Genomic DNA, 26,931 nt, shown 5'->3' on the forward strand with positions numbered 1-26,931 from the left:
GCTCTCAGCAAAATAGCAGAATGCAAGGTGAACCCACCAAAATGAGTAGCCTTCCTCCATACAAACGACAAATGGACTGAGAAAGAAATCAGGGAAACAATGCCTTTCACAATTGCCTCAAAAAAAGGAAAAATCTTAGGATAACTCTAACCAAGGAAGTGAAAGGCTTGTGTAATGAAAACTTCAAGACATTGAAGAAAGAAATTGAAGAAGACATCAGAAGATGGAAAGATCTCCCATGCTCATGGATCAGTAGGATTAACATTGACAAGTGGCCATCCTACCAAAAGCACTCTAAAGATTCAATGTAATCCTCATCAAAATCCCACGTGCTTCTCAGAACTGGAAAGGACAACCAACAGTCAGCTTTCATATGGAAACACAGAAAATCCAGCATAGCTAAAGCAATCCTGAATAACCAAAGAGGTGATAGAAGTGTTACCACCTCCGACCTCAGATTAGACTACAGAGCTATAGTAATAAAACCTACATGGCATTGGCATAAAAACACAGACCCGCTGATCAACCAAACTGAACCGAAGACCCAGACAGACAGAAGTCCACACACCTATGGACATCTGACTTTTGACAAAGGAGCGAAAAATGCATACTGGAAAAAGGACAGCTTGTCAAACAAACAATGTGGGTGAGGTGGATGGCTGCGTGTAGCAGAACACAAAGAGATCCGTATTCATCGCCCCGCATAGAAAACTCAACTCTAAATGGATCAAAGACTCAATGCAAAACCAGATGCACAGAGCCTGGTGGAAGAGAAAGCGGAGGATCGCCTTGAACACATTGGCACAGGAGACTTTCTGCACAGAACACTGAAGTATTAGGCACAAAAATCAACAATTAATAAATTAATCATGAAACTATAAAGCCTCTGTATTGCAAGGGGCACCATCATTTGGACAAAGCGGCGGCTTACAGAATGGGAAAAGATTTCTAAACAACTCCATATATGATAGGGGGTTAATATCTGGACTATATAAAGACCTCAAGAAATTAAATATCAAACAACAACAACAACAACAACAACAAAAACAAAAACAACAACAGAAGCAACAAATCCAATTAAAAATGGAGCATGGATAGAAACAGGCTGCTCAGTAGCGGAAACTCAAATGGCTGAGAAACACTTAAAGAAATGCTCAGCACCCTTTGCCTATCAGGGAAACACAAATCAAAACAGGTCAGACTCTATCTTGTACCAGATCAAAACCACTTGTGACAGCTCGTGCTGGGGAGGATGTGGAGCAAGGGGACCACTCCTCCATGCCTGGTGGGAGTGCAATCTTGTACAACCACTGTGGAAATCATTATGGCACTTCTCAGAAAGATGGGAATCGACCTTCCTCAAGACCCATCTATACTACTCTCGGACATTATACCCAAAGAGGACTCCATTCTACCAAAGAGCCCTCGTTCAGCTTTGTTCAGTGTTGCTCTATTCGTAATAACCAGGCGTTGGAAGCAACCCAGATGTCTCTCAAGAGAAGACTGGAAAAAGAAAATGTGGTTCATTCACACTATGGAGTAGTACTCATCTGTTTTGAAAAAAAAAATGACACCATGAAATTTGCAGCCAAATGGATGGAGCTAGAAAAAAATCACCCTGAGTGAGGTATTTGCTGGTATGTGGGTATTCACCACTAAATAAATGATAAGCAAGTGTGGTGGTTTGAATGAAAATGGCCTCCATAAGAGGCGGCACTATTAGGAGGTACGTTCTCATTGGAGTAGGTGTGCCCTTGTTGGAGGAAGTGTGTCACCGGGGATTGACTTTGAGGTTTCAGAAGTGGCTCACTCTTTTCCTGCTGCCTGTTGATGACGTAGAACTCTTAACTACCTCTCCAGCACCATGTCTGCCTGCACTCTGCCGTGCTTCCTGCCATGATGATAGTGGACTAAACCCCTGAACTGTAAGCCGATTGCCCAGTTAGACATTTTCCTTTATCAGAGTTGTGTGGTCATAGTGTCGAGAAATTCACAGCAAGAGAAATCCTAAGACACCAATCTCCAGTTTATAAACTCATAGAGGTTACTGTAGAGGAAGGAACTGTGAGAGACACATGGATCTACCTGGGAGGGAGAAATAGAATAGATTTTATGGGTGGACTGGGGCAGGAAGTGGAGGATCAAGTGGGGATGGGGAGGGGAGATGGGTTGAGGGAGGGGATGTGAGGAGGGACAGCTAGAGTTGAGGGGTATTTGAGGGGTGGTATGGAAAACTAGTGCAGTGGAAACTTTCTAAAGTATGTGAGGGAATCCTAATACAGTCGTCAAATAATGAGGGGGAGAGAGAGTCCCAAATGGCCATCTCTTGTCATTAAACAAAACTTCCAGCACCAGAACTGGGTTACATCCAATAGAGTTGTTGGCCAATAGATTACTCTTCACAAACTGACAAGGCCCCGTGACTGAAGACAACACCCACACATTGAACACGGAGGGGTCAAGTTGGTGTCTACATACGTTTTTACCCCCATGCTCTAGCGTCTTTGGTATGGGAAAGTACTCTGCAGGTTACCGAAAGAGAGCCATAAACACCAACCCAGTCACCAACCCTCTGCTCTACAATCTAAGCTGCCCGTGTGTTATGCTAGCGCAATGGTAGTACAAAGCTCGTGGGAGTGACCAATGTCTGATTCAACTTTCTACTCTGCTTGGGTGACCAGGAGTTAGAGCCTAGACAGTTCAAAGACCTGGGGTAAAACCAAATACTAGTGGTATAAAAATAGTAATAATAAAAGGACTCCTAATGATACTCATAGATCAGATGTCTTACTCAGCCATCACCAGAGAAGCTTCCTCCTGCAGAGAAGGGAACAAATACAGTTAGGAAATCTGGAGAGAGTGAGAGACCTTGGGACACACAGAGCTTAATGGGATGCCTCCATCAAATCCCTCCTCTCAGAGCTCAGGGAACCTTGTGAAAGAGGAGGTTGGATGTGTAAGGGCCAGAGGGGACAGGGGGCACCAGGAGAGCAAGGCCCTCTGAGTCAATGGAGCAAGCCTCATGTGAGCTGACAGAGACTGACGTGCAAGCCCAGGGCAGGCAGGTGTCTTCACCAGGGCCTCTGCATTTATATCATGGCTTTCAGGTTAGTATCTTCATGGGACTCCTTTGTGTGTAAACGAGTGGGTCTCTGATTTTTGTGCCTTCTCTTTGGGGCCAATGTTTCTTCTGTTTGTTTGTTTGGTTTTGTTTTTGTTTTGTTTTGTTTTTTGCCTTGATCAACTTTGCTGCGATGGTTTTGTTTCATCTTATTTTATTTTATTATAAAAAAATAAACAAACACATTGTACTGGCTGGTTTTGTGTATCCACTTGACACAAGCTGGAGTTATTACAGAGAAAGGAGCCTCCCTTGAGGAAGTGCCTCCATGAGATCCAGCTGTAAGGCATTTTCTCAACTAGTGATCAAGGTGGGAGGGGCCAGCCCATTGTGGGTGGTGCCATCCCCTAGGCTGGTGGTCCTGGGAGAGCAAGCTGAGCAACAGTAAGCAGCACTCTCCATGGCCTCTGCATCAGCTCCTGCTTCCTGACCTGCTTGAGTCCCAGTCCTGACTTCCTTTGGTGATGAACAGCAATGTGGAAGTGTAAGCTGAATAAACCCTTTCCTCCCCAACTTGTTTCTTGGTCACGATGTTTTGTGCAGGGATAGAAACCTTGGCTAAGACAAACATGTACAAAAACAAAAACAAAAATACCATTAAAAAAAAAACCCACCAAAACAAAGCAACCCACAAAGCTTAAACTATTGGCTTCCATTTTCCTGCTTGAAAAATGGAGAAAGCTTCTGTCCTAGCTTGCTTCCCGTGGCTGTGATAAGGGCCACGACCTAAAACAACCTAAGGAGAGGAGGGAGGGCTGGTTCACAGGTTACTGTCCGTCATCCAGCGAAGTTGGGTAAGAACTTAAGACAAGAACCTGGAGGCAGGAAGTGAAGCAGAGGTCACAGATGAACGCTCTTGCTCCCCATGGCTTGTTCAGCCTGCTTTCCTATACATCCCAAGGCTGACTGGCCCAGGCTGGGCCCTCCCACGTCAGTCACCAGGTAAGAGAATGCCCCACTGGCTTTCCTACAGTCCAGTCTGAGGGAGGCAGTTCCTTACTTGAGGCTCCCTCTTCCCAGGTGGCTCTAGTTTATAACAAGCTGACAAACAGAGCAGCACGCCTGTCGCCCCACATTCCCCGTCACCTCAGCAACCACCTTTCTGATTCTCCACACAGCACCTGCCTTCCCACGTGGCGCCTTCCTTCTGCTCCAGACTCTCTCCAGGACAGGAACAGAGCGGAACAGCCCTCATAAAGCATCTGGATCTCACTTCCAGTCCTGTCTCCAGCCCTCTGCAGGGAAGCCCGTGGCACCATGTGTCTGCAGAGCCATACTATGCCATTTGAATTCCAGAACTTTCTTGCGCATGACCATTTTTGTGTGCCTGAAGTCTTTTCTAAATGACGATTTATTTTAGTTTATGTGTATGGGTTTGCTTGCATGTATGTCTGTGTGTCGTGTGCATGCCGGGTGCCTGTAGAGGTCAGAAGAAGGCATAGGATCCCCTGGAACTGGGTTTATGGGTGGTTCTTAGGAGACCTGTGGGTGCTGTGTAGTAGATTCTAGTTCTTCATAGGAGCAACAAGTGCTCTTAATCACCAAGCCACCTCTCCAGCCTAACTCTTCCTCATCTCTGGTTTTGTGGTTCACCCAACCCGGGGCTACGTTGCCCCGAAGAGCTGAAGAGCAGAGAGACTTGCTAAGTAGAACACTGTTGGAAAATGTCCCTCCAAAGGTTCTGATTGGTCAAGCATGGGTCACATGCTGATCTTTGAAACAATCAGAGGGTAGAGTTTTTCCCTCTAGAAATATGAGCATCCCAATTGGAGAAATAAAATATCTTTTAAAGTATAATTCACAAGTTTCCAACTTTCCACATTGTGTTTAAGAGACCTAGAAACCTAAGTTCTTAGAAACTTCACACACACACATACACACACGTGCACACACACGCGCGCACACACACACACACACACACACACACACACACACACACATTCACTCACCCATCTCCACCCTCACCCATTTGTATCCATCTTGCAAGTAAAACTTTACCATCTGATCTATTTCTCTACCATGACAAAGTACCCTAAAAACAATTTAGGGGGAAAGAGGATTTATAGGATGTCATACAGGTGAAGGCAGGTACAAGATAGAACGAGGCCTGTCATTGGATGAGAAGGAAGGATGGGCGGGAGAAAAGTTTTAGAGAGAGGAGGAGACTGGAGCGAGAGGGAGAGGCAGCTGAGAGAGCGTGGAGGCAGATGTTAAGATTCCTCTCTGCACATTTACAGGTTGTTATGAATATTCTCAAGGGATGGATGTGTACAGAGCTTTGAATGTCTATGTGGGCAATTATATCTTATCAATTGGGTCAGAGGTTATTGTGTTGTGTGTTCTTTCGTGTGGTGATTTAAGTTCAAGAGAGTGTGTGGCGGCTGGAGACACTAGGCTGCCACGGAATTGGGATGTGTATGTCTGGCATGATGGCAACCTGCCTTGGGAACTAGATAGGTAGAGAGATGGCTGCCAGGCTCAGAGAGTAGCCATCAGCAGTGTGATATGGGATGGAGCAGAGCAGGTGAGACGCTTTGCTGACTGAGATGAAGATAGCTATCAGATATCTTGGGGCATGGAGGTGCTGGACCTAGTGGGGTAAAAGATATATATATAATTTTACAGCAACAAGAATTTATTCACCTCACCATTCCAGATTATAATCCATCATTGTGGGAAAGTCAAGTCAGGGACTGGAAGCAATTGGTGATGTCACATCCAAAGCCACAAGCAGAGAGAAGTGAAAGCATGTTGGCCTGCTTGCTTGTGCTCAGTTAGATTTCTCTACTCTCACACAGTTCAACTTGCCGTGCTTAGGGAATGGTGCTGCTCACAGTGGGCTGGGATTTCTATTAACTCAATCAAGACAATCCCCTAGAGACATGCTCCCAGGTCAACCTGACCTAGGCAAATCTCACTGAGACTCTCTTCCCTGGTGAATCTAGGCTTTATGGAGATGACAGTTCAAGTATCCAGGGTACTGTCTGACAAACCTTTTGTGAGCCATTGCTTCCAGCCCTTATGTCACACTGAAAATGTTTCCTCTTCTGCACTGTGACAGGCAGGCTTCCATCCTTCCCCTCTGGGCATTCTGTGCCAGCCTGACTGCCTGTTTCAGGGGGTTAACCTCCCCAAAGGGTGCTGACACAAGAGCTCAGAAGCCACTGCACCTCCCTCATTCCTCTTTCCAAAATCTTAACTTTGCCTCTGCCCTTCATATTTCGAGTTTTTCTAAAAACTCCTTTTTAGAGAGATACTCTAAGGGGAGTAGGGTTTTCTGCAATTTTTGGGCCACTTACCCCAACTCCCACTGTGCACACAGCCCAGTGCAAAACTTCAGTTAAACATCAGAGTTACACCCCTAGCATGCACAAGTGCCAATGTGGAAAGCAAACCCTCCCCCAAATGTCCGGTCTGTCATCACAACCCCCAGAGTTCTGCAGAAGATACATAAGATGAAGCTCTGGTGTGGGACAAGAAGTGCGAGAGACTGAGGGAGGGCCCTGTCACAGGAAGCTGTTCTCTGAGCTACTGTCTCTGGCACCTGTTGTCTCAATGGAAGGCTGATGACCCTCCCCTCAGAGCAGCTATCCTGAAGCCTGGGCCAGCAGGGAGGCCTCAGCTGACTCTGAATCTGCTTTCAAGCCTGCTCAGAGCGCCTCACATCCCCACTGCTTTCAAGTAAAGATGTTTCCCCTTGCTTTAGGAAGAACCACAGTATCAACCAACCAGACACCTCAGAGCTCCCAGGACTAAACCATCAACCAAAGAATACACATGGAGGGACTGATGGCTCCAGTTGCGTATGTAGCAGAGGATGGCATTGTCAGGCATTAATGGGAGGAGAGGCCCTTGATCCTGTGAAGGCTCGATGCCCCAGTGTAGGGGAATGCTAGGGCAGGGAGGTGGGAGGGAGATATTGGGTGAGTGGGGGAGTATCCTCATAGAAGCAGGGGGAGGGGGGCATAGGATAGGGGACTTCCGGGGGGGGGAACCGGGAAAGGGGATAACATTTGAAATGTAAATAAAGAAAATATCCAATAAAAGAAAAAATAAAGCTAAAAAGAAAGAAAGGAAGGAAGGAAGGAAGGAAGAAACGTTTTCCTTATTCTGTGGGCTTCTAGAAACATCCACAGCTGTACGGAGAATGGGTCCTGGTTTCTGTCAGTCTAAAATTGCTTTCCTCTTTCCTGGGACACACTCCACAAGGAAATCTCACCTCTCACTACCATTAGGGAGTGAATTTGGCGTCACAGGAATCATGATTGGTTCAAGAATCAGCATGTGACCTGTTCTCAACCAATCAGAATTCGCCGTGGGACATTTTCCTGGTATTTTTCTATTTGAAGTCTCTGCTAACAGGCGGGACTCTGCCGTAGGTGGCTGGCAGTCACACGGAAGGCGAGCTGTTGATAAAGAAGGCCTGGGTGCCTGGATACAGCCATTCTTGAAATCCTGCATCCTACGACCTCTGGGATACCTAATTTTACCCATTTCCCCAAAGCAACAGGATCCCGGATGAACTCCCCGTTCCCTTCCCTACGCTCAGCTTCCCGTGTTAGCTGTTTCCACCCAAAGCACAGGTGAAAGGCCCCTTCAGTGCCCAGGCTGAGTGGATGGCACACCCCCAACCAAAGGCCAAATTCTCTCCTCACCCTGAGGGAGGGGCAGGTGGGCTGAGGATCGCTGACTCAATCACTTCTTGCTTTTAATGGCGCCTCGTTAATTTCCTCTCCTGAGAGATGGCTTCGCCCTTCACCTCCAGCCTCCATTAGCCGCGCAGCACTTTATCAGCGCATTTATGAGAAATTAATTGCAGAGGGGGAACCGGCGCTGGGCAGCAAGGCCTCTGCTTGGGCAAGCTCAGGAGCTCAGTTTGTTCCCCATAGACACTGGGCTGGCTTCACTGTGGACCTCAGGCTGGCTCTGAGATCTGCCTCTGGCTTTCAGCTGGGTGGAGAAGGAAGATGAGACCAGCCACCTGCACTTAGCTTTCGTTGACAATGGGATGCCCCAAGGCAACATGCTTTCCAGACTGTCTGTGACCACAGTGACCAAGAAGACTGTGCCGTGGTACAGGATCCCTGTCCACAGCGAGCCCCACGGCCCAGCTTCCAGGGAACACATTTGCGGGTAAGCTGGCTTATGGCTAAGACTTGTACAAACAACCTCTGGCCTTGACTCCTTTGTCCACCGACTTTCTATCTCGGTTTCCTTTGCTCTTGACTTTCTTTCATCCCCAAGTGCCCCCTTATCTCTGTTGCCTTCCTTAGAGTCCGATCAGGTCTCAGACTTCCTCACCTGACCTCAGAGACCAGAACTTAGAGTCCTCAGCTCCCCAGCGCTGCTCTGAGGCTCAGAGGCTGCGGGCCAATTATTCATTGCAACCATCCCCTCTGAGGTGTGCCATTGACATCCAGCTCTTGGTTGCCACGGTTCCCTCTCTAGCCTCAGGGCCCAATGCAGCCTGCAAAGTCCCCAGAGGCCCCAGGGGATTGAGAGTGAGAAAACCAGGCTACGGGCCATGGTTTCTCCACCCAAGTGTCTCCTGAGCCTCTTGTCTGCGTAGCAACTCTTTCCTGAATGCTTCAGAGATCTGCCCATACACCCTTGGCCCATCCCTGCCCTCCACCTTCCCACAGCCTTGACTTCTCTGACAGTTTCTGTGACAGCTTCTCTCTGGCTCTGGGGGTAGCCTTTTAACACTAGAGGCCAATCAAGGAAGTGTCTTATTGCTCTGGCCCACGACTAGTTAGGGGGTGGCTTTCAGCTGGGTGGAGAAGGAAATCAGAGCTGTCATATGCACTGACAGTCATACTGGGGCCAAGGGCCATCTTCACTAGTACGGGAGAAGCAGAATGAAAGGAGGCGGGGGTTGGGTCAGCCAGAGCCCCTGGATGCAAATATTCCTGAAGCAGGACTTAAGCCTGGAACAATCTACAGCTCATCCCTTGTGCAGGCACACACAATCCAGCTTTCTGTCATCAACAAGCAAGCCAGTCTGCTCATCTGTAGAGGTGAGTGGTAGGCCTGGCTGGAGGAGAGTAGACAAGGATGGAGAGAGAGCCTGCAGGGTGGGTGGGGCCAGAGAGAGTACGCAGGATGGGTGGGGCCAGAAAGTGAACGTACTGGGTGGGTGGGGCCGGAAGAGAGCGTGCAGGGTGGGTGGGGCTAGAGAGAGTATGATGGGTAGGTGGTGCTGGAAGAGAGCAGTGTTGGTGGAAACAGAATAGTGCACGGAATGGATGAAGGTGGCCAGAGGTTTCAAAGGCCTTTCTGAGCTCAGAAGCTTTTGGTGAACAGAAGGTTCTGGGTGTGTGGGAGAGAAGAGAGGAGCTGCACCGGCTGTCCCAGCTCCAGCGCTAAGGGAACCACTGGGTTTTTTGACAAGTGCAGGACTAATCTCTGGTTCAGGGGTAGCTGGAATCACCAGACACCACATCCCAGCACTCCCTGCAGGAACAGGCTATCCCACTGGAGTGCTGTATGGATGCCTAAGATCCTTCTTAGGTATGGCTAAGGCTGGGGAGCCTTAGGATGGCTGGGCTGAGGACACCAAGAGTCCCTCTGAGACCCTGTGCTGAGTGAGCTGCACCAACACACACACCAAGACAGACGGACCCGGGGACATAGCTTCTAGGTACAACAGCCTACACCTCACACGAGAGGTAGAGCAAAGGGGGAGAAAGCACGCGGCACTGGGAGGCTGCACATGACCTGCACACACTAAGAGTCACTTGGTTCCACTCGGGAGCTGCCTTCCTGGCTAGCTGATTCTTCCTTTTTTTTTTTTTCCCGTTCATTTCAAAGCTCCATTACCCTTCCCCCAGCACTCAGAACCCCAAGGTTTTGGAAAACGTTAGCTATCTGGCATACGGTAAATGATTCCTGTCTGTTGACTGGCCAAGGCTGGTTGATTGACACATGGGCCAGCGAATCACTGCTACAGGGCCAAGGATTGAGGCGAGCCTTGCCTGTTTAGGCTGCTATGATCAAGCACCCTGAGCTGGGTGGGTTATGATGGTAAGAAAGTTGTTCGCGGCATGTGGATCCTGGAGAACTAAGGTCACCATGGCAGGTTCAGGGTCTAGTGAGGCACTCTCCTTAAAGCGATGCCTCATAGCCTCCTAGTGGAAGGCCGAGGAGACTAACGAGGCCCTCAGCTTTGTGTATGGCATCAACTGGGTGCAGTAGGCTGCCCTGGTCATGGGGCTTGGGAGGCAAGAGCCTTTACTTCTGAGCCGTCTCGCCCGCCCCTGGTTTAATTCTTTAAATCCGTTATCTGAGTGGCCTGACGCTCTTTAGTTTCAGAGGCACACCTTTGTACGAAAGTGCATCGCATTCATTCGGCCGTGAACCCCCACGACTGTGATACCCCCACAGCCATGAACCACTTTGGCCATGATCTCCCTTCCACCGTGAACCCCATGGCTGTGATCCCTTCTCACCCATGACCCCTCCTCGGCCTTGCCCCCCTCAACTGTGACCCCCCCCTTACCTGTGACCCCAATTGGCTGTGATCTCCCCTTGGCCATGACCCCCCTCAGCTGTGACACCCCTCCTTTGGACTTTACCCCCTTGGGCTATGACCCTGCCTCTCTCTCCCCCCATCCTCCTGTTGGTCCCTTCATTCCCTGGCTGGTGTCACGTGTACTTTAATGTCACATCTGTGTATGATTCCAGGAATCTATCATAAAGTCCAGGAGCCACAAAAGAGAGGAAGACGTGACCGTTGTCATTCTAAGATGGCTTTCATTCACTTAACGTGGTGGTCTCTGGTGTCATCTTCTTCCAGCCAATGACAACCTCAGTATTTTTCATGGCTGTGTGCTACTCCACATTCGCCCATCTTTTACTGCGGGACAGCAAGGTTGGTTCCATCTCTTATCTGCTGGGAACAGGACCACCGTCTGCATGGATATGCAGACGTCTCTCTGTGTTGACTTTTCCCTTCCGGTGAACACCCAGGAGTGGTACAACTGGCTCATATGGTTGACTGATCGATGTATTGATTGATTCATTGATCTTGAGGCAGGAAAGGTTGGTTTGGCTCATGGTGGCAGAGAGGTCTATGGTCTTGTGGCTCCATTGCTTTCTGGCCTATGGTAGGGCAGAAGGGCATGACAGGAAGAGATGACTGAGAGACTTGAAGGGGCATGACCCAGGCTGGAACTGGGGCTGCATGGGTAGAGCCTGTGAGGCATGCATGAAGCACTTCATGGGTAGAGCCTTGTGAGGCATACATGAAGCACTTCATGGGTAGAGCTTTGTGAGGCATGCATACATGAAGCACTTCATGGGTAGAGCCTTGTGAGGCATGCATACATGAAGCACTTCATGGGTAGAGCCTTGTGAGGCATGCATGCATGAAGCCCTACATTGGTAGAGCCTGTAAGGTATGCATGAAGCCTGCATGGGTAGAGCCTGTGAGGCATGCATGAAGCCTGCATAGGTAGAGCTTGTGAGGTATGCATGAAGTCCTGTATACACGGAGTTTCCTCCTTAGCATCTCATAAACTGGACTTGGTGGTCCATGCCTATGATCCCAGCACTCAGGAATTGGAGGCCAGGAGATCAGAAATTCAAGGTCACCCTTGGTGACATGGTGGATCAAAGCCGGTCTGGACTGAATGCACTGATTGTCTTCATTGACTCATTTTCTTTGCCCTCCCAAAGTCTCTACCCCAGCCCAATAACCTCATGAGGCAGCGAGCGAATCCATCTAGAGACTGTGTGTGGATGACTTTGCAGCCAGGACAGGACCAAGTTGTCAATACAGTGTGAGAATATCACATCTGGGTCACACACACACACACACACACACACACACACACACACACACACACACACACACATCTAGTCCAGGCCCTGTGTGCAGCCACAAACAGCCCCACAGGCCTCTCCACCTGTGCCTGTGCCCTCGCCACCTCCCTCCTCTCACCTCAGTCCTGCGTCTGACAGGTTTCTGCGGCCTGCACTTCATCCTCTCTAAGCATAGATTCTGTGATCTGGGGGCTGCCATCTCCCAGAGCCATAGCTGTCAGCTCAGAGGTGAGCAGGGTGGAGTCGCTGGGTGTGTGCAAGCAGCTTCTGGGTGGCGTGGCTTCAGAACTTGCACCTAGGGGACAGGGAGAAGAGGAAGGCATCCTTCAGACTCTTGAGAAGTATTTATCTGGCAACCACTGTGATGGGTTTCTGCTTGCCCGTGTGTTCCCATAGGACAGTTTGGAGCACAAATTTGACAGTTTGTTCCCAAACTGCCAAAATCCCCCGCCCCACACACATGGATTCATTCATTCATTCATTCATTCATTCATTCATTCACGAGTCTGTGTGTGTCTCTCTGCCTGTCTGTGTGTCTCTGAAGTCAGAGGACAATGGGTGGGCTCTCTCCTTCCACCGTGTGGGCCGTGGGGAGTGCAACTCAGGTCCTCAGACTTGGCAGCAAGTGCGTGCACCCACGGAGCCATCTTGCTGGCCCAGGAAGACTTAAATACTACACTGCACACATGCCTTCAGGCTCTGAAAGACTGGGCAGGCATCCACTACGGGTTTTAGGCTCCTGGGTCCCTCCCATTTCCCAGACTCCCGCCCCGTGCTGCTCCACCTCTCCCCTCAGGGTCTTGGCGCCTGCCTTTTTGTCACTCGTAACCCTTCTGCAGGACTTGTTGGCTCCTTATCTCCCACAGAGCTTCCTTGATGGCAAGGCTCACAACTTCCTCTCTGGGAGCAACCATGATGGCTCCCTAAAGGGTTCCTTACCTGGGCCTGGTGACTGTGACCCTCGACACCCCACCCATGGCCTGTTCTCACTGTGTGAGTCATACAGCACTTCACCGGATACCAGGACTTCCAGACATCCTGGCCCTCCTTGTTAATCTAACCATCCACGGGTAGGACTGTGTAGGATTCTCTTACTCCAGATCCAAAAGGTCTCTGCTTCAGTCCTGCTCGAAACGCTCTGTGGCCCTTTATTACCTCAGCGCCTGCACCTACATCCTCCCATAGCCTGAGCTACACGCTGGCTTTTGGTCCACTCGCTGAGCTCCAGACCCTGTGTCCTCCCACCAGGCCGTTGCCTTGACCCTTGAGGGCAGATGAAGAAATGAGGGCGGGCCACACACAGCCACCTGTGCCCAGGCTCACCTGTGTCTTCTTTCAGTTCTTGGCTGTCTGCAGACTCCTTGGCTCCACCCTTTGACCTACGGTGGATGGTCATCTTGTTGTTGTTGCCGACGGTCGTGTCCTCTAGCAAGCAGGATTTGATGTGGACTATCTGGGTTGTGCCTCCCTCAGGGTGAGGGCCTGGCTCAGGTGTTTGCATGTTGAATGCAGTTTCTGGGTCTGCAGTGGTGGTTGACTCTTCAAGTAAACCAAAGAGAGAAGCCAGGAGAAGCGAGCAATTTGCAGAGGGACTTGGCGTGTACACCCATCCTCACGGCTCAGTCTCACCAGTGACCTTGCAGATCTGGCCCATAGCCTCTGCTTAGCCACTCTACCTCCATGTCCTGGCACAGGTCCCCACTGGACTGGAAGCCACCCCCACCCCCACCCCTACCCTCCACCCTGAGCCCAGCAAAACCACTCAGGACTCAGCATCATCTTCTGAACCTCAGGAGGCTTCCATCTTCTCTGTGGCCAGTTCCCAGGTGGCAGATGAAGGGCATGCTGTCCTACTATGGTCCGTAATATTTCATGCTGTCCTACTATGTTCCGTACCATTTCATGTTCTCCTACTATGATCCATACCATTTCATGTTCTCCTACTGTGTTCTGTACCATTTCATGCTGTCCTACTGTGTTCTGTACCATTTCATACTGTCCTACTGTGTTCTGTACCATTTCATGCTGTCCTACTGTGGTCCATACCATTTCATGCTGTCCTACTGTGGTTCATACCTTTTCTCTCCCAGCCCCAGCTTCACCTCAGCATCCCCCTGAACCCTGATGTCTCCTCTTCACTTTCACACTCAAAAAGTCAGGAATGTCCTTGCCTGGCTTCCCTCCCTCCCCCTACATGTAGGTTCCCTTCACTCTAAGAAACAGTCACAGAAGGCCAGCACAGAGTCCTGTTTGCTGGTCCCACTGCTGTGCCCTGTCTCCCTGACCAATTTCTTTCTGAAGGCACTTCTCCCTGGCTCTGTTTGTCCCCCGAGACCTCATCATCTAAGAATCCACAGTTCCTGGCAGGGTCCTCGAGTCACTGTACCACCAGGACACTGTTATTACCATCGACTACCTGCTTCCTTCTCTGTTTCCCTAGACCACCATCCAGGCCTCTGCTCGCCCCTGTGATCTGGCTTCCTCCCACTCAGCCTCCATATGTAGGCGCTGACTGGGGTTTGCTGCACGTGGGTGCTGGGAGCCTGGGGACCCCGAGTGCCAGATCTAAAAGCTCGGTACTATTCAGTGATACCCCTCCAACGGGTCAGGGTAGAAATGAGTTTTCCATCATTGTTCTCTTCTGGCAAAGACTCTGGCTTCCGGTCCTTTCTAGATATGTGGGGCGACAGAGGCCACCTTACCTGGGGGGCTACTACTAAAGCTGAAAATGGGGTGTTCCACTGGATCCCTCTCGAGGTTCATCTCGTTGCCGTGGCCGAGCTGCACACGTCGGAGCATGGACTTGTTCAGGTGGATGAGTTGAGCTCCGTGGGTACCAGGGGGCGTGTCCTGAGCAGCAGCATCCTCTAGCACGGGTAGAGGGGCGTGGTGAGGAGTCCCGGGACCTGGGCGGGGCAGAGAATCAAGGATTCTCTAGAAACTCCAGATCGCTCTGTTCTCAGGCTCGAGCACCAGAGGCAGCTGGAGTCAGGCAGTCTGTATTCTCAGCGGGGGCTCAGGGTACTATTACAGCACCTGCCTGCTGGGTCTCCTCAACCTTTGTCTCCCATGGAAAGGAAGGCCGCCGAGGCCGGACAAGTCCTCCACAGCCTTGAGAAGGGTCCTGGCTGTGTTTATTTCTCAAGTGTTTTTAGCCTCGCTTTTATGATTTTTCAAATTAAAGGAAACGCAGAAACTTTGCGAATACACCTGAGTCTGAGAAATGGCGATGCATTTAACATCCCTAAGTAAAATAGGCAGACAGGAGGGCCATCAGAGCCAGGGGAGTCACGCTGGGGAAACGAGCCTCCTGTGAGGCAGATCTCTCCTGATAGCATGGGGGAATCTGGGTTGGGGCTGATACCCTAGTGCGTGGGTGGCAGGGCCAGAGTGTGAGGTGGCCCCACACCCTCTGAGCCATATGCTTATTCTGAGGAAACACTCTCTGGACAGTACCAACATGCGTCAAAACCAAATGCTGAGGCTGGGGGTTGGCTGGGAATGCTAAGAGCACTGCCCAGCAAGTGTAGGACCTGGGCTTGGATCCTAGCACCCATGTAAAAGGCCAGGCCAGACTGCAGGCACTTGCACCCCAAGGGCTGGGGGGACACTGAGACAGGATCTCTGGGACTTACTGTCTGCAATTCTTGCTCCAGGTTCAGTGAGAGACCCTGGATGAATGAGGTATGACAGAACAGGACACCTGACGTCATCCTCTGGTTCTGAATGGGCTTCAGTAAACACACACACACACACACACACACACACACACACACTTAGGTAGATAGGTAGACAGACAGACAGAAATAGGTAAATAGGAAGCCACTGAATATAAGATGACCCCAATTTTTTGTGGCATAATTTGAGAGACAGAAATGTGCTCAGAGCAGAGAATTGCAGTAACCCTCTCACCATGTCCTGCTGAGAGAGGGGTGGGGGAGGTGAATTATTTTCTTGCAAAAAAGTTTGATATCCTTGAGAAGGAGCAAAATTACAGGGAGTACAGGTGAGGTGTGGCCCACGGGTCTCTCTGAGGAAGGCTGAGTCTAAGGAGTGCCTAAGGAGATGGAGCAGTTGCCTTCTCCTTGGAGGACCAAGTCCCCTTTCAGTACCCCCCTTATCCAGGACCCTCCTCTTCCCACCACACCCCCCGACACCCCACCCCCCAGCTGAGGACTGACCCAGGGCCTTACACTTGCTAGGCAAGCGGTCTACCACTGAGCTAAATCCCCAACCCCTCAGGACCCTGCTCTTACCTGGGTCACCACAGATTGTCTGTCTTGACATAACATTCCCATGGCCAATCTGGATGGCTTTTGAGTTGGAAATAGAGATGAGGCTGTTGGGTCCTTGTTGGCAGATCATGTTGATCGGATTTTGCTGGTAAATAACCGCAGGGGACTCTTGTCCGACTCCGGAACAAGCTATGGAAAAATATCCCATTGAGTTCTTTGTCTCAGCGACAGAGGAGGTCTCTTATCAACAGCACTGAACTTCCATGGGTGTCTGCTGCTACAGGAGCCCAGACCCCCTCCTGGGGGCCTGAGAAAGAGGGTGTAAGGTAAGATCCAGGAGCTGCCTGGCCACAGCATCCTTCCTCCTGCTTGATGGACACAGTGGTAGATTGACAGGAGCCTCTCCTGACATCCCTGCAGCAGGCGATTTACCTGTGTGTCCCTGCCTCAGTGACTCACCGGGAGAATGGTGGAGACTCCCGCTCTCTTCCTACCCTGTCCCTGCTGCCAGAGCCCTGCAGGGCCCGTAGTCCTGAGCCCCAGGCTCCTTTCACTTCAGCAATGGCTAGAAAATGCCCCCTATGGTTGGTTTTCAATTTGGGTTTTGTGGGGAGTTTGGTAGTTTAGGATGATAGATTTGAACTTGAAGTTCTTCTCCTTCTGCTTCCTAAATGCTGGGATAATGTCTGCCTTCTTTGAGTGACGAAAACCCCCATGTTGGACAAAGTGTTCGCAAAGAGTCATTACTAATTCAGGCTGACCCCTGTGTCCAGGCTGAGCAATTCCAGTGTGTCCCTCCCTCCAGACTTTCTGCATCTCAGCCCTCAGAAGACTTCCAGAATCCTCTCAGTTGAACCACCCCCCCACCCAGGCTCCTCTCTCCTCACCGATGGCTAGAAGAAACCTCTTATGCAGAAATGTAAATTTTATTTGCCAGATATAATTGTCTCGGAGGCTTACTGCGGAATAAGCTCATCCATACTAGTTCTTCTTGAACTCTGGCTGGCTGGTTCAACTCAAAACTCCTCTCCAAGCTGACTTATTCAGTCTGGCTTCTCTCACTGAATTCACTGCTTTGCCTCAAACAACGGCAATTTGTTCTAATCTTCGGGTTCTTTTTCATTCTCTGGCTTCAGCCGCCTCTGCTGACCTCCCCTGAACTGCGTGAACTCAGGAATGAAGTCAGCTCTACTGTACTGAGCTCGCCACACTGACTTCCAACAGACTCAACCCCTGTCCCCTGTCAGGACAGCCATGTTTCTGGATTAAAATCCCTCTTCGCATACGTGGTCCTTAGGTTCCACTGACTTCATTAAAGATTTGGATGGCTCACTCTTCTGCCAAAGGCTGGAGACCTTACGGGCACTATGAATGAGGCGGGCAGGCTCATACCAGTCAAGACCAGCCGCTGGATGACCCTCCCTGCTTAATCCTGGCAGCAACCCTCCCTCCCAGAACACCTCCCTAAAGAGTATCAGTAAAATCGGACCCGAAGGCTGGAGGCCTTGCCCAGTGGTTAGAGCATCAGCTGCTCTTCTAGAGGATCCAGGCCTCAGTACCTACGTGGTGGCTCACAGCTATATCTGTAACTCAGATTCCAGCCAGGTCGATTCCCTCTTCTAACCTCTGCAGGCAGTGCACGCATGTGGTGCGTGTACACGCAGGCAATGCACTCGTACAGATAAAATAAGATGCACAAATATAAAAGAAAATCTGCAACAACAACAGCAACAAAAAAATCTGTCCCTAGACCATCCAATCCTTATCCTTGATTTTTTTCTTCAACCTGACCCTCAGTGACCTAATCCTGACCCTTGACCTTCCTGACCTGAAACTTGACCTTCCCAACCTGACCCTTGACCCCCGACCTCCCCAAACCGACTTTGACCTCTCATACCTCGCTCTTGGCCTTCCTGGCTTGAGCGGTAGATGGTCCACATCTGTGTGTCAGACACGGTCAGAAGGTGCTTATTCCTCATGGAATACAGGATGGGGTTCACTTCTTTGGCCGTCGTCATTCCCAGAGCCTTGGCGATATGCAGGGCCCTCTGGGGCCCTTTAGTCTCCAGGAATCTTAATATCCTTTCTTCTGCAAAGCAGGAGGCAGGTGCTTCGTGGGAAGAGAGCCCTGGGCTTGCATCTACCCACCACCTACTGCCTGTGGCCTGGGATACTCGTGAAGCCCAGGGACATGGCGAGGGTCTGTCAGAAGCACATATTGGGTCATCTTGGGGACAGTGGTCCTCTGGAGACCAAGCGGATGAGGCTCTCACCCTAGAGACTGGCGCAGACTGACGCAGGGGTGTCAGAGCCCACATCTCACCATTTAGAACCTCTCTCTTCTAACAGTGAGTCTGGCCTCTGACACTCCCATGGAGCTTCAGGGGTCTGGGGAGGCCTCCAGCATGCACCGAGATGCAGGCCAGGACTCTCTGGAGCTGCACCCACATCTCATTAGGGTCTTGGGACTGGAAGAAGGATGTGTCAGTTGAAGACAGGAGATGCCCTGCTCCATTAAAAACAGAATAGTTTCTCCGGAGAGCTGGGGGACAGCACATTAGGCTGGGTCCCAGGGCTTCCGATCTGCTTGGGTCATGGATGCTGTCTGTTGAAGGTTGAGGCTGCTTCCTTTCCTGTCTCTGTCTGAGGGTTGAATGAAGGCAAGATGGCTCTGGTGTGGGGGGGGGGGGGGCGGGGGCAGTGTCAGCACTTGGAACTGTGGGTCCTTTCTTCTCCGTGGCTCTCAAAGTCACCCGAAGGCTCTGAGTGAATCCTTACTTACCGTCAGCCCTCACTCTCGCTGTGACTATTGCCTGGGTTGTGTCTTTGACCCTGCTGTTGTCTACTGCAAGCCTTCTATGGCTAAGCCCTAGGCTCAACATTAGCTCCATTGGCCGGGAGAAATCCAGAGACAGAGAGGGGATGGCCGAGCTCAGATTTGAAGCCAAGCCTGAATCTGGGCTTGCCTATGACAAGATGGCTCTTAAGGGGTGTATGTGGTGGTGGGGGGAGGGGCTTCTGCTCTGCCGACGTGACAGATTACCAAGGCTAGGCTGGGCAGCGGAGTCCTCAGGGATCTCGGGAGCCCCATCTCCGGAAGCCCCATCTCCACCTAAGGACCACGTCGCTGGCGCCGGCGAGGACACTCGGCCCTCTTTCTTCAGGCGGTAAAGGACTTGGTTGAGGATTTTCTTGGGCACTTGTAACTTCTTCAACAGCTGGTCGATCTGCACAGGACTACCAGCATCACTCAACACCTGCAGGATCTTCTGCTCCAGGTTGTCTCGGGGAGGAACACAGAGAAGAACTGAGTCAAGCCTAGTCCCCGGGGACACCCTGCATCCAAGCTTCCGGGCACAGGAGGGATCTCCGGAGAGACCCTAGAGCAGAGAAGGCACCCGTGACCTGGGCCAAGCAGACAGTAAGCGAGGATACCAGTCGGAGGCGAGGGTGTCAGTCAGGTGAACGCTGGCTCCACAGATAGATGTCTGGAGTGGTAAAGTCATATGCAGCCTGCCCTGTGTACTATGTGGAAGTCAAGCAGGTAGGAACCCTCAGCCCTCAGACGATGGAGCAAGAGGGAGAGGTGTGAAACCAAGTCTGGCCCTGAAGTCCCTCCGTGGTGTCTTGATGTCTCTCCCAGCCCGGCCAGGGACTCCCTTTCTCTCCAGCTCAGCACCCACATCTATGGTGTGGGTGTTCCCAGGTCAGGAGTCCAGCAGATAAGAGAAATGGGTCTCTCCTCCCATGCCTGATAGAGCAGGAGCCCCGGAAAACCCAGCTCAGTTCTTTTACCTGGGCCTTGAAGCCATCTTCCAGATGGCCACCAACTCCAGAAAGCTTGCCCCCAGATCCCTCCACCGGGAGCTTCGATGGGCCTCTGCTAGCCAACCAGCCTCCTCTGTGCCTAACCCCGAGGGTCCCCCAAGTCCCACCTCATGCTCCTTTCAGCAGGTTCGTCTGCTTGTCCGTGTGTCTGCCTTTAACTTTCTTTCTTTCCTCTCCTGACAAAGTCTTACCATATAGCTCAGGCTAGCTTGAAATTCACAGCAATCCTCCTGCTTCAGCCCCAGATCCACCCCCACTGCAGTGCTGGAATTAGAGGACTTAGCATCTCTATTCCTGGGTTGGCTTTGCCTTGCCTTGAGAAACCTTTGCTGGGGAGTGTGTCGTGTAGCAGGCTCCCCTCCCCTCCCCTCCCCCACTGACCCCTAAAGACACACAAGAGAGGCAAAGCCTTCCCCAAAGGGTGGGCTTGAAGGACTGGTTGCAGGGTCTGAAAGCGGGACGTTAGGAAGCAGAAGACTGGAGTTGGTAAGGCTGGACAGGTTAGTAGTGTTAGGAAACTACAGGAGTCAGGCGAGTTTTAGTTCCTGGTCTTCTTTGCCCAGGAAAGAAACTGGCACCTGGCCTGGCCCCTCCCTGATAGCTTATGAGCAGCAACTTCTAGTATGTTTCCAGGTCTGAAATAAGAAAGGATAACCCAGAAGGACCTAGACAAGCAGTAAATTAAATCCTGTCCACAGCATCGCAGCCTCACACAGCCCTGCACCCCGTAGCCTCCCATAGCCCAGAAGCCCCTAGATGGACTACATGATTGCAGCAAGGATTTGACTAGGGCAGGAGAAAAGCTTGACTACAAAATCAAAGTCACATCTTCCTATCAAAGCAAAGTCCTCTCTCGAGATGACAGTTCAGAGCCCCAGGCCTGTCACAGGCCTTGGTGACCTCATCTATGAGGTAAGAGGACATGAAGGATCTGGGGCACAGGATCCCTGAAGCAAGCTGACTTCTCTGTGGTGACCTCAGAGTCCTGCTGCCGTCTGGGCTAAGGAAACAGCCAGGAGCCGTAGAAACTTCACCCAGGACCCAAAGGTGGTGAAGGAAGAGTTTAACTTACCTCCCGTGCCCAGGTCCACAGAAGCCTCCGCCATGCTCCCAGCAGCCGTGGGGCACTTTTAGGGGTGGGGGTGGCAGGTCCCAGCACTGTGGCCAGGCCTGGGGCTCTGAGTCCACAAGAAAGAATGCTTGTTTGGACCTGCAGACACCAGCTGTTACCACCCCGGAAACTAATACCCATCTGGCTGCACCCCTTCCCCGCCCTCTGGCTTTCTGAAGAAACAGAAAATGAAACTTTGGTGTGATTCTCGAATGAAAGAATTGTCAAAATCAGGGTGGATGAGGAAGCTGGAGTTGGACAGACCATGTGACAGAAAAGAGCGGGGTCTTGGCCTCTGGGGTGGGACTGCCCACGGGAAGAGTGAGACCTGAAGAGGACTCTGAAAGCCCTGTGAGGAGGAAGATGGTGATCTAGGAAAAGGCACCCACGGTGCCTCTCCTGCCTGGTCTAGTACTGTCTACCCACATATGTTTTAGAAGAAGAGACAGACTCCTTTCACTTTCATAAATTCTCAGCGGCCCGAGAACAGTTCAGACACCTCTCTGTCCATATTACGGGAGAGGGGGATGGAGACTCACAGAGATGGCCTTGTGTTCACCACTCAGCCCATAATAATCCCTGAATCTGGGTCCCAGCTACAGGGTGGGGGGACCTGTCTGGTGTGCAGGTCCCTGGTGCACAGGGCGGGACAGGAACAGTCAATGGAGACCAGAAGGAGGTGATGTCTGCAAAGCAAGCAGCTGGCAGCAGGTCCCCAGTCAGCTTTACCTCTCGGAGCCTGAAAAGGTCACCAGGCAGGCCACCATCAGGCCAGATCCGCACAGCTTGGGAAAACTTTAACATTTCCAAGTGCTTTTTATGACTTCCAGGGAGGAAAAACAGTGCCTGCAGAACCAGCCAAGGAAAACAGAAACTGCACTGCCTGTGGCACCCAAAATAAATAAGGTGGCTTTTAAACAAGCTCTCAACCTGGCCTGTTGGGGGACATTGCCCCAGTTCCCTAGAGATGTCATTTTGGAGACTGACCACTAGGTGGTGCCTGCTCACCAACCGCCTGTTGCCCAGGGGGTCTTGCTTGATCCCTGGCCAAGGTGGCTTCAGACTTAACCGGGCTTCAGGACATGCCCGCTTTCCTCGCTTCTTTCTTGAGCATCCTTTACAGGTCTTCCCTTCTGTTCCTTACATTAGCAGACCTGGAAGGAGTCAGGGCCTCCTAGGTCAGCGGTTCTCAACTGTCCTAACTCTGCAACCTTTTAATACAGTTCCTCACGCTGTGGTGATTCCCCAGCCATAGGAATTACCTTCGTCAACACTTCCTGACTGGGATTTGGCTACTGTTATGTAACTGTAACGTAATGTAAAGATCTGTGCTTTCCAAGGGTCTTAGGCGACCCCTCTAAAAATGTCCCTCAACCCGCAGAGTACTCTATACATAATATATAAATCTTAAGACTATGAAAGATTTATTTATTGATTGATTTTAGGTATGTGAGGGCTCTATCTGCATATACCCTGCAGGCCAGAAGAGGGCATCAGATCCCATTACAGATGGTTGTGAGCCACCATGTGGTTGCTGGGAATTGAACTCAGGGCCTCTGGAAGAGGATTCAGTGCTCTTAACCTCTGAACTATCTCTCCAGCCCCAATAAATAAATCATAATTTGTTTTTCAAAAAATTTTTTCTTAAAAAAAGAAAAAAGAAAAGAAAAGATTCCAAGCTAATTTTCAACATTGGGCCTACCGTCAGCACCTGTGGCCGTAGACTAGACGGTGCAGATGTGCCTTTTTGTTATTGTTTTTGTTGTTGCTCTTGCTTGCAAATGGTTGGCAGGTACCCCAGACTTGGTGCTGTCAGTCACCCAGGTTCTTTTTATCCTGTCGCTCTGCCATTTATAGCCTGTTTGTGGGTTTGCCTTGAGTTTTAGAAAGGTTGCTGGAATTCTACCTATCACGAGTGCACTCCTCAAAGGAAGGAGGAGTAAAGGTTGGGGATGGGGATGGGGATGAGGGAAGGGGTGGGTAGCTTCATCTGTCAACTGAGGATTGCCCAGAGTGGATCGGTTGTGAACACACCATGAGAGAATATCGTGATTGCTGACTGATTCGAGAGAACACGGACCACTGTGGGCAGCACCATTCCTAGGCTCATTGTCCTGGGCCCCATATATCAAGAAGCTGGGTGAGCATGGGAGGGTAAATGGCATTCTACAAGGTCTCTGATTCAGCTTCTAAGGTCACTTCTCTCTGGGATGGGGCTGTGAAGTATAAGCTGAATAACTCGTGTGTGTGTGTGTGTGTGTGTGTGTGTGTGTGTGTGTGGTTTTCCCTGTATTACAGCACCAGAACTAAGTGAACACAGTAGATATCCCCCTTTGAAGAACACATCTCGCAGGCGGCCCATACTTTCCACTAGTATCCTATCAGACAGAGCTTAGTCTTAGGGTTCTGTCCCCCATGGAATGCTGGGGAAGGAGGTCTGTATACCTGATCACTGTGTACCCAGATAAAATTGGGGTTGCATCACTTCAGTTCAGTGATATCTACCACAGTAGAGGGGCTGGAGAGATGGCTCTGCGGTTAAGAGCACTGACTGCTCTTCCAGAGGTCCTGAGTTCAAATCCCAGCAACCACATGGGGGCTCACAACCATCTGTAATGAGATCTGATGCTCTTTTCTGGTGTGTCTGAAGACAGCTACAGTGTACTTATATACAACAAATAACTTTTTTTTAAAAAGGATACTGGCAGAGACCAAGGTGCCCTTACCAATTCAAAGCTCTCCCTCAAAGAGAGAGCAAGGACATGACTCTTTGTGTCTGGGTTTGAGACCATCTCCTGCCCACCCAGCGCCTCCTGGCCCTTTCTCTAGCAGATCCTGGGTGGGGTCTGATGAAGCCGTTTCCACAGCCTTGCATCCTGAGAGCCTCTGACAGTGTTCAAGGCTAATGGGGGCAGGGGGTGGGGAAGGAAGGAAGGAAGGAGCTTTCTCTTCTAGGGTAGGGAGGGCCTGGATATGTATGATGGCATGCCAAGCCGGTCCCTTTTTATCCTGGAGAACACACTCCGTGTTTTTCTGAAAACTATTAGAATTCTCCGCCCAAAGCAGGGGATAATTACAAGTTACCCATCTCCAGTCTTCAGGTTTCGTGATCTCTCTTTAAAAAGAGATATATTTTTACCACACATTGTGTTGGCAAAACCCCATCCCCTTCCCTTCCCTTCCCATAGCCAGGACTGTGATGGAAGACTTGGGGCGAGGAGGGAGGCTACGAGCTAGCTTTGGTCAGAGGTGGTTGGCGACAGTGAGGGTGTCCGTGGTCCCCACCTAGAGCAAAGAGAAAAGATCGTTTATGGCAGGTGTGTTGGGGGACAAGCTTTTCTGAAGTCCTATGGAGGTGTGGGTCCTGTGAGGCAGAGCGGTCAGTGGGCCTCGACGTTCTCCTTTGTCCACTGAGCACGTTTGGACGTCTCCCCTTGTTGGCCCTGGGCCTTGAACAAGGCCCTACTCTTTACGGCTTCCTGTTGACGCTGGCTGCATCAGAGGTCCCTTCAGAGAGCTGAGCATGTGGCACAGGCCTCCTGTCTCTTTGCCTCTGTCCCTAGCTGTCCCTCTGTGTAACGAAGCCATCTTATTTATCTACCTGGTCACCCACCGAAGAATTTAGACACCTGGTTTGCCAGTGGTGTTGTGAGACCAGTCCAGGGCAGGAAGCCTAGGTACCCACCCAGGCCCTCCGAGAAACAATTTCTCAGAAAGTCATACACGGGCTAGAGAAGGCTTCCTTTTGAGTTGGGAAAGGTGGCCTATCTTGACCACAGGGGTAGCTATCAGCAGGAAGTGGGCCAGGGGACAGGGAAGGCTACCATTGGTCAGTCAATGTCCAGGAGAGGTTTTCCCTTTCTTCCCCCTCCCCCCCAAACTGTTTCAGAATTACTCTTCTGCCTTTCCCACATCCACACAACTGCCCTGGGGGATCAATTCACGCCTCATGTGAATTTTATAATTGCAACTCTCCGAGTTTTTCTTAATTTATATTTTTGTTTTGAGCTGTTTCCTAGGATGGCCTCAGATTTGCATCGAATCCCAGCATTCTGGGATTACAGGCATGCACAGCTGGACTTCACTGTGTGTGTGTGTGTGTGTGTGTGTGTGTGTGTGTGTGTGTGTGTGTGTGTGTGTGTGTGTGTGAATGGAATGTCTGGTGTCTTCCTTTATAATTCTCCACCTTATTTTTGAGTCATGGACCACTGGGTTCATAGATTTGGCCCCAGCGAGCCTCAGGATCCCCAGGCTCTGTCAACCCCAGCTCAGGAGATCTGGAGCTGCAGATAAGAGAAGCCATACCTAGCTTTTCTGTGGGTGTTAGGGATATGAACGTGAGTCCTTATGTTTGTGTGACAGACGCTTTACCACCGAATCACCTCCCTAGGCCCAGATAGACTTTAAAAAGACAAGAAATACACTCAAAGTTGACCATGGCCACACTCGGGAATGCTTCGTGGGTGAGAGAGAATCAATCCCTCACTAGGAACTCTCCCCAACTACAGCAGAGGCTCATGAAATTTTCATGACAGCTGAATGGAGTGATTAATGAATTTGACAGGACGCTTGGGTTCCCGGATGGTTAATTAAACATCTACTGTGGTGTTTTGTTTTTCTGTTTTTCCTCTTCTGCATAGCTGGAGGCTCAAACACTTCCTTTTCCTTCGCACCTTCAGACCCTCACCTGCCTGTGCTGTGGCCACTCAGTCTGAAGTTGGGCCTCTAGGAGGCACATGGCCAGCACACAGTCAGCCCACGGCTGGGCTAGCTGTGTGGGCTAGCTTCTTCCTTAGTGCTTGTGCCTCTCTCTGTGAATGACCCAGAGGCTCAAGGAGCACCTGGTTCTGAGGAACCTCAGAGCCAGTGTGGTAATAAGAGCGGCTGACATGTGTGGGGACACAGATGAATTGTGGGAGTGACCCTGGAGAAGAGATGGCCCAGGAACCAGATGTGTGCATGTATGCAGGTGGCCCTCTGGTACTCCTCACAAGTGGTGGGGGAGCAAGCTCTTTAGGCTCCTCCTGAGTTCTCTGAAATGCTGGGGTTCCACCACCAGGAATCTTGTATTGAAGGCGGGCAGCCAAGTGCCCCTGGTCAAGCTGGCAGCAGTCCCCAAAGAACCGAGACATCCCATACCGTTAGGTAACCCCAACCTGAGGCCAAGTGGCAGCCACCCCTGGGCCATCTACCCCGTATTGACTGGAAGTTTTAAAAACCTTTAAGATGACTCTGTGTGAAGTAAATGGTGTCTGTACTGGGTACTGTGTGTGGGTGGTGGGTGATTAAAACCACCTACGTGCCCCACCCCCAGCTTCCGAGAGCCTCATGTTGAAGCCTAGCACCTAGGAGTAGGGCACCCATGTACTGCTAGGACTTTTGGGCACTGAGGACCAAGAGGGCTTGGTACAAGGTACTCCTGGGTGTAACTTACCCTACGGGCCTCACTGGTGTCAACTGAGGTTGGTCTTCACCTTCAAACAGCTTGCTCTCCCCTCCTCTGGGGTCAGGGGGCAACATCAAACCTCCTGCACACAGCCTGTGTGTTGACTGAAGGCTGTCTGAACGTGTCTGACCTTAGCTCACCTGAGCTTTCCTCAGGAAGTGGGGGAAGTCGTTATTGTTTGGGCAACTCCTTTAACCCCACCCTTCCTTTATTACAGCCACTTGAGGAAGCAAGGGTTCCTTCTGACACCCCCATCCCCCAGCACCAAGTGACCTCAAATAGGGGCCGAACAAACTGTCTAAGGGTCCCCAGCAGCTACTGAAGCGTCTGTCTGTTACTCCGTCGCAGAGGCTGGGAGTGGGCAGGA

At 50.8% G+C, this 26,931-nt stretch overlaps 1 protein-coding gene across 6 annotated transcripts; it reads right to left on the reverse strand.

Annotated features, from left to right (window-relative positions):
- Positions 1–10,760: 10,760 nt before the first annotated feature.
- Positions 10,761–26,700, reverse strand: Zbp1 (Z-DNA binding protein 1). Of its 6 annotated transcripts, XM_039104191.2 has the most exons (11): positions 26,553–26,700; positions 23,821–24,403; positions 21,848–21,964; positions 21,080–21,185; positions 19,223–19,462; positions 18,077–18,268; positions 16,201–16,368; positions 14,647–14,850; positions 13,268–13,483; positions 12,063–12,239; positions 10,854–11,221 (listed from the first exon to the last, which is right to left on the reverse strand). In XM_039104191.2, exons 4-10 carry the CDS (start codon positions 21,111–21,113, stop codon positions 12,064–12,066), a joined length of 1,230 nt encoding a protein of 409 aa, XP_038960119.1. In that variant the 5' UTR covers positions 21,114–21,185; positions 21,848–21,964; positions 23,821–24,403; positions 26,553–26,700; the 3' UTR covers positions 10,854–11,221; position 12,063. The 6 variants fall into 6 exon arrangements, with proteins under 6 accessions (NP_598248.1, XP_038960119.1, XP_038960120.1 ...); XM_039104192.2 differs by lacking the exon at positions 23,821–24,403; XM_039104189.2 differs by having other exon boundaries at positions 21,080–21,964.
- Between the last annotated feature and the right edge of the window lie 231 nt (positions 26,701–26,931).

This window comes from Rattus norvegicus, chromosome 3, assembly GCF_036323735.1.
Source record: "Rattus norvegicus strain BN/NHsdMcwi chromosome 3, GRCr8, whole genome shotgun sequence".
Classification (NCBI taxonomy): domain Eukaryota; kingdom Metazoa; phylum Chordata; class Mammalia; order Rodentia; family Muridae; genus Rattus; species Rattus norvegicus.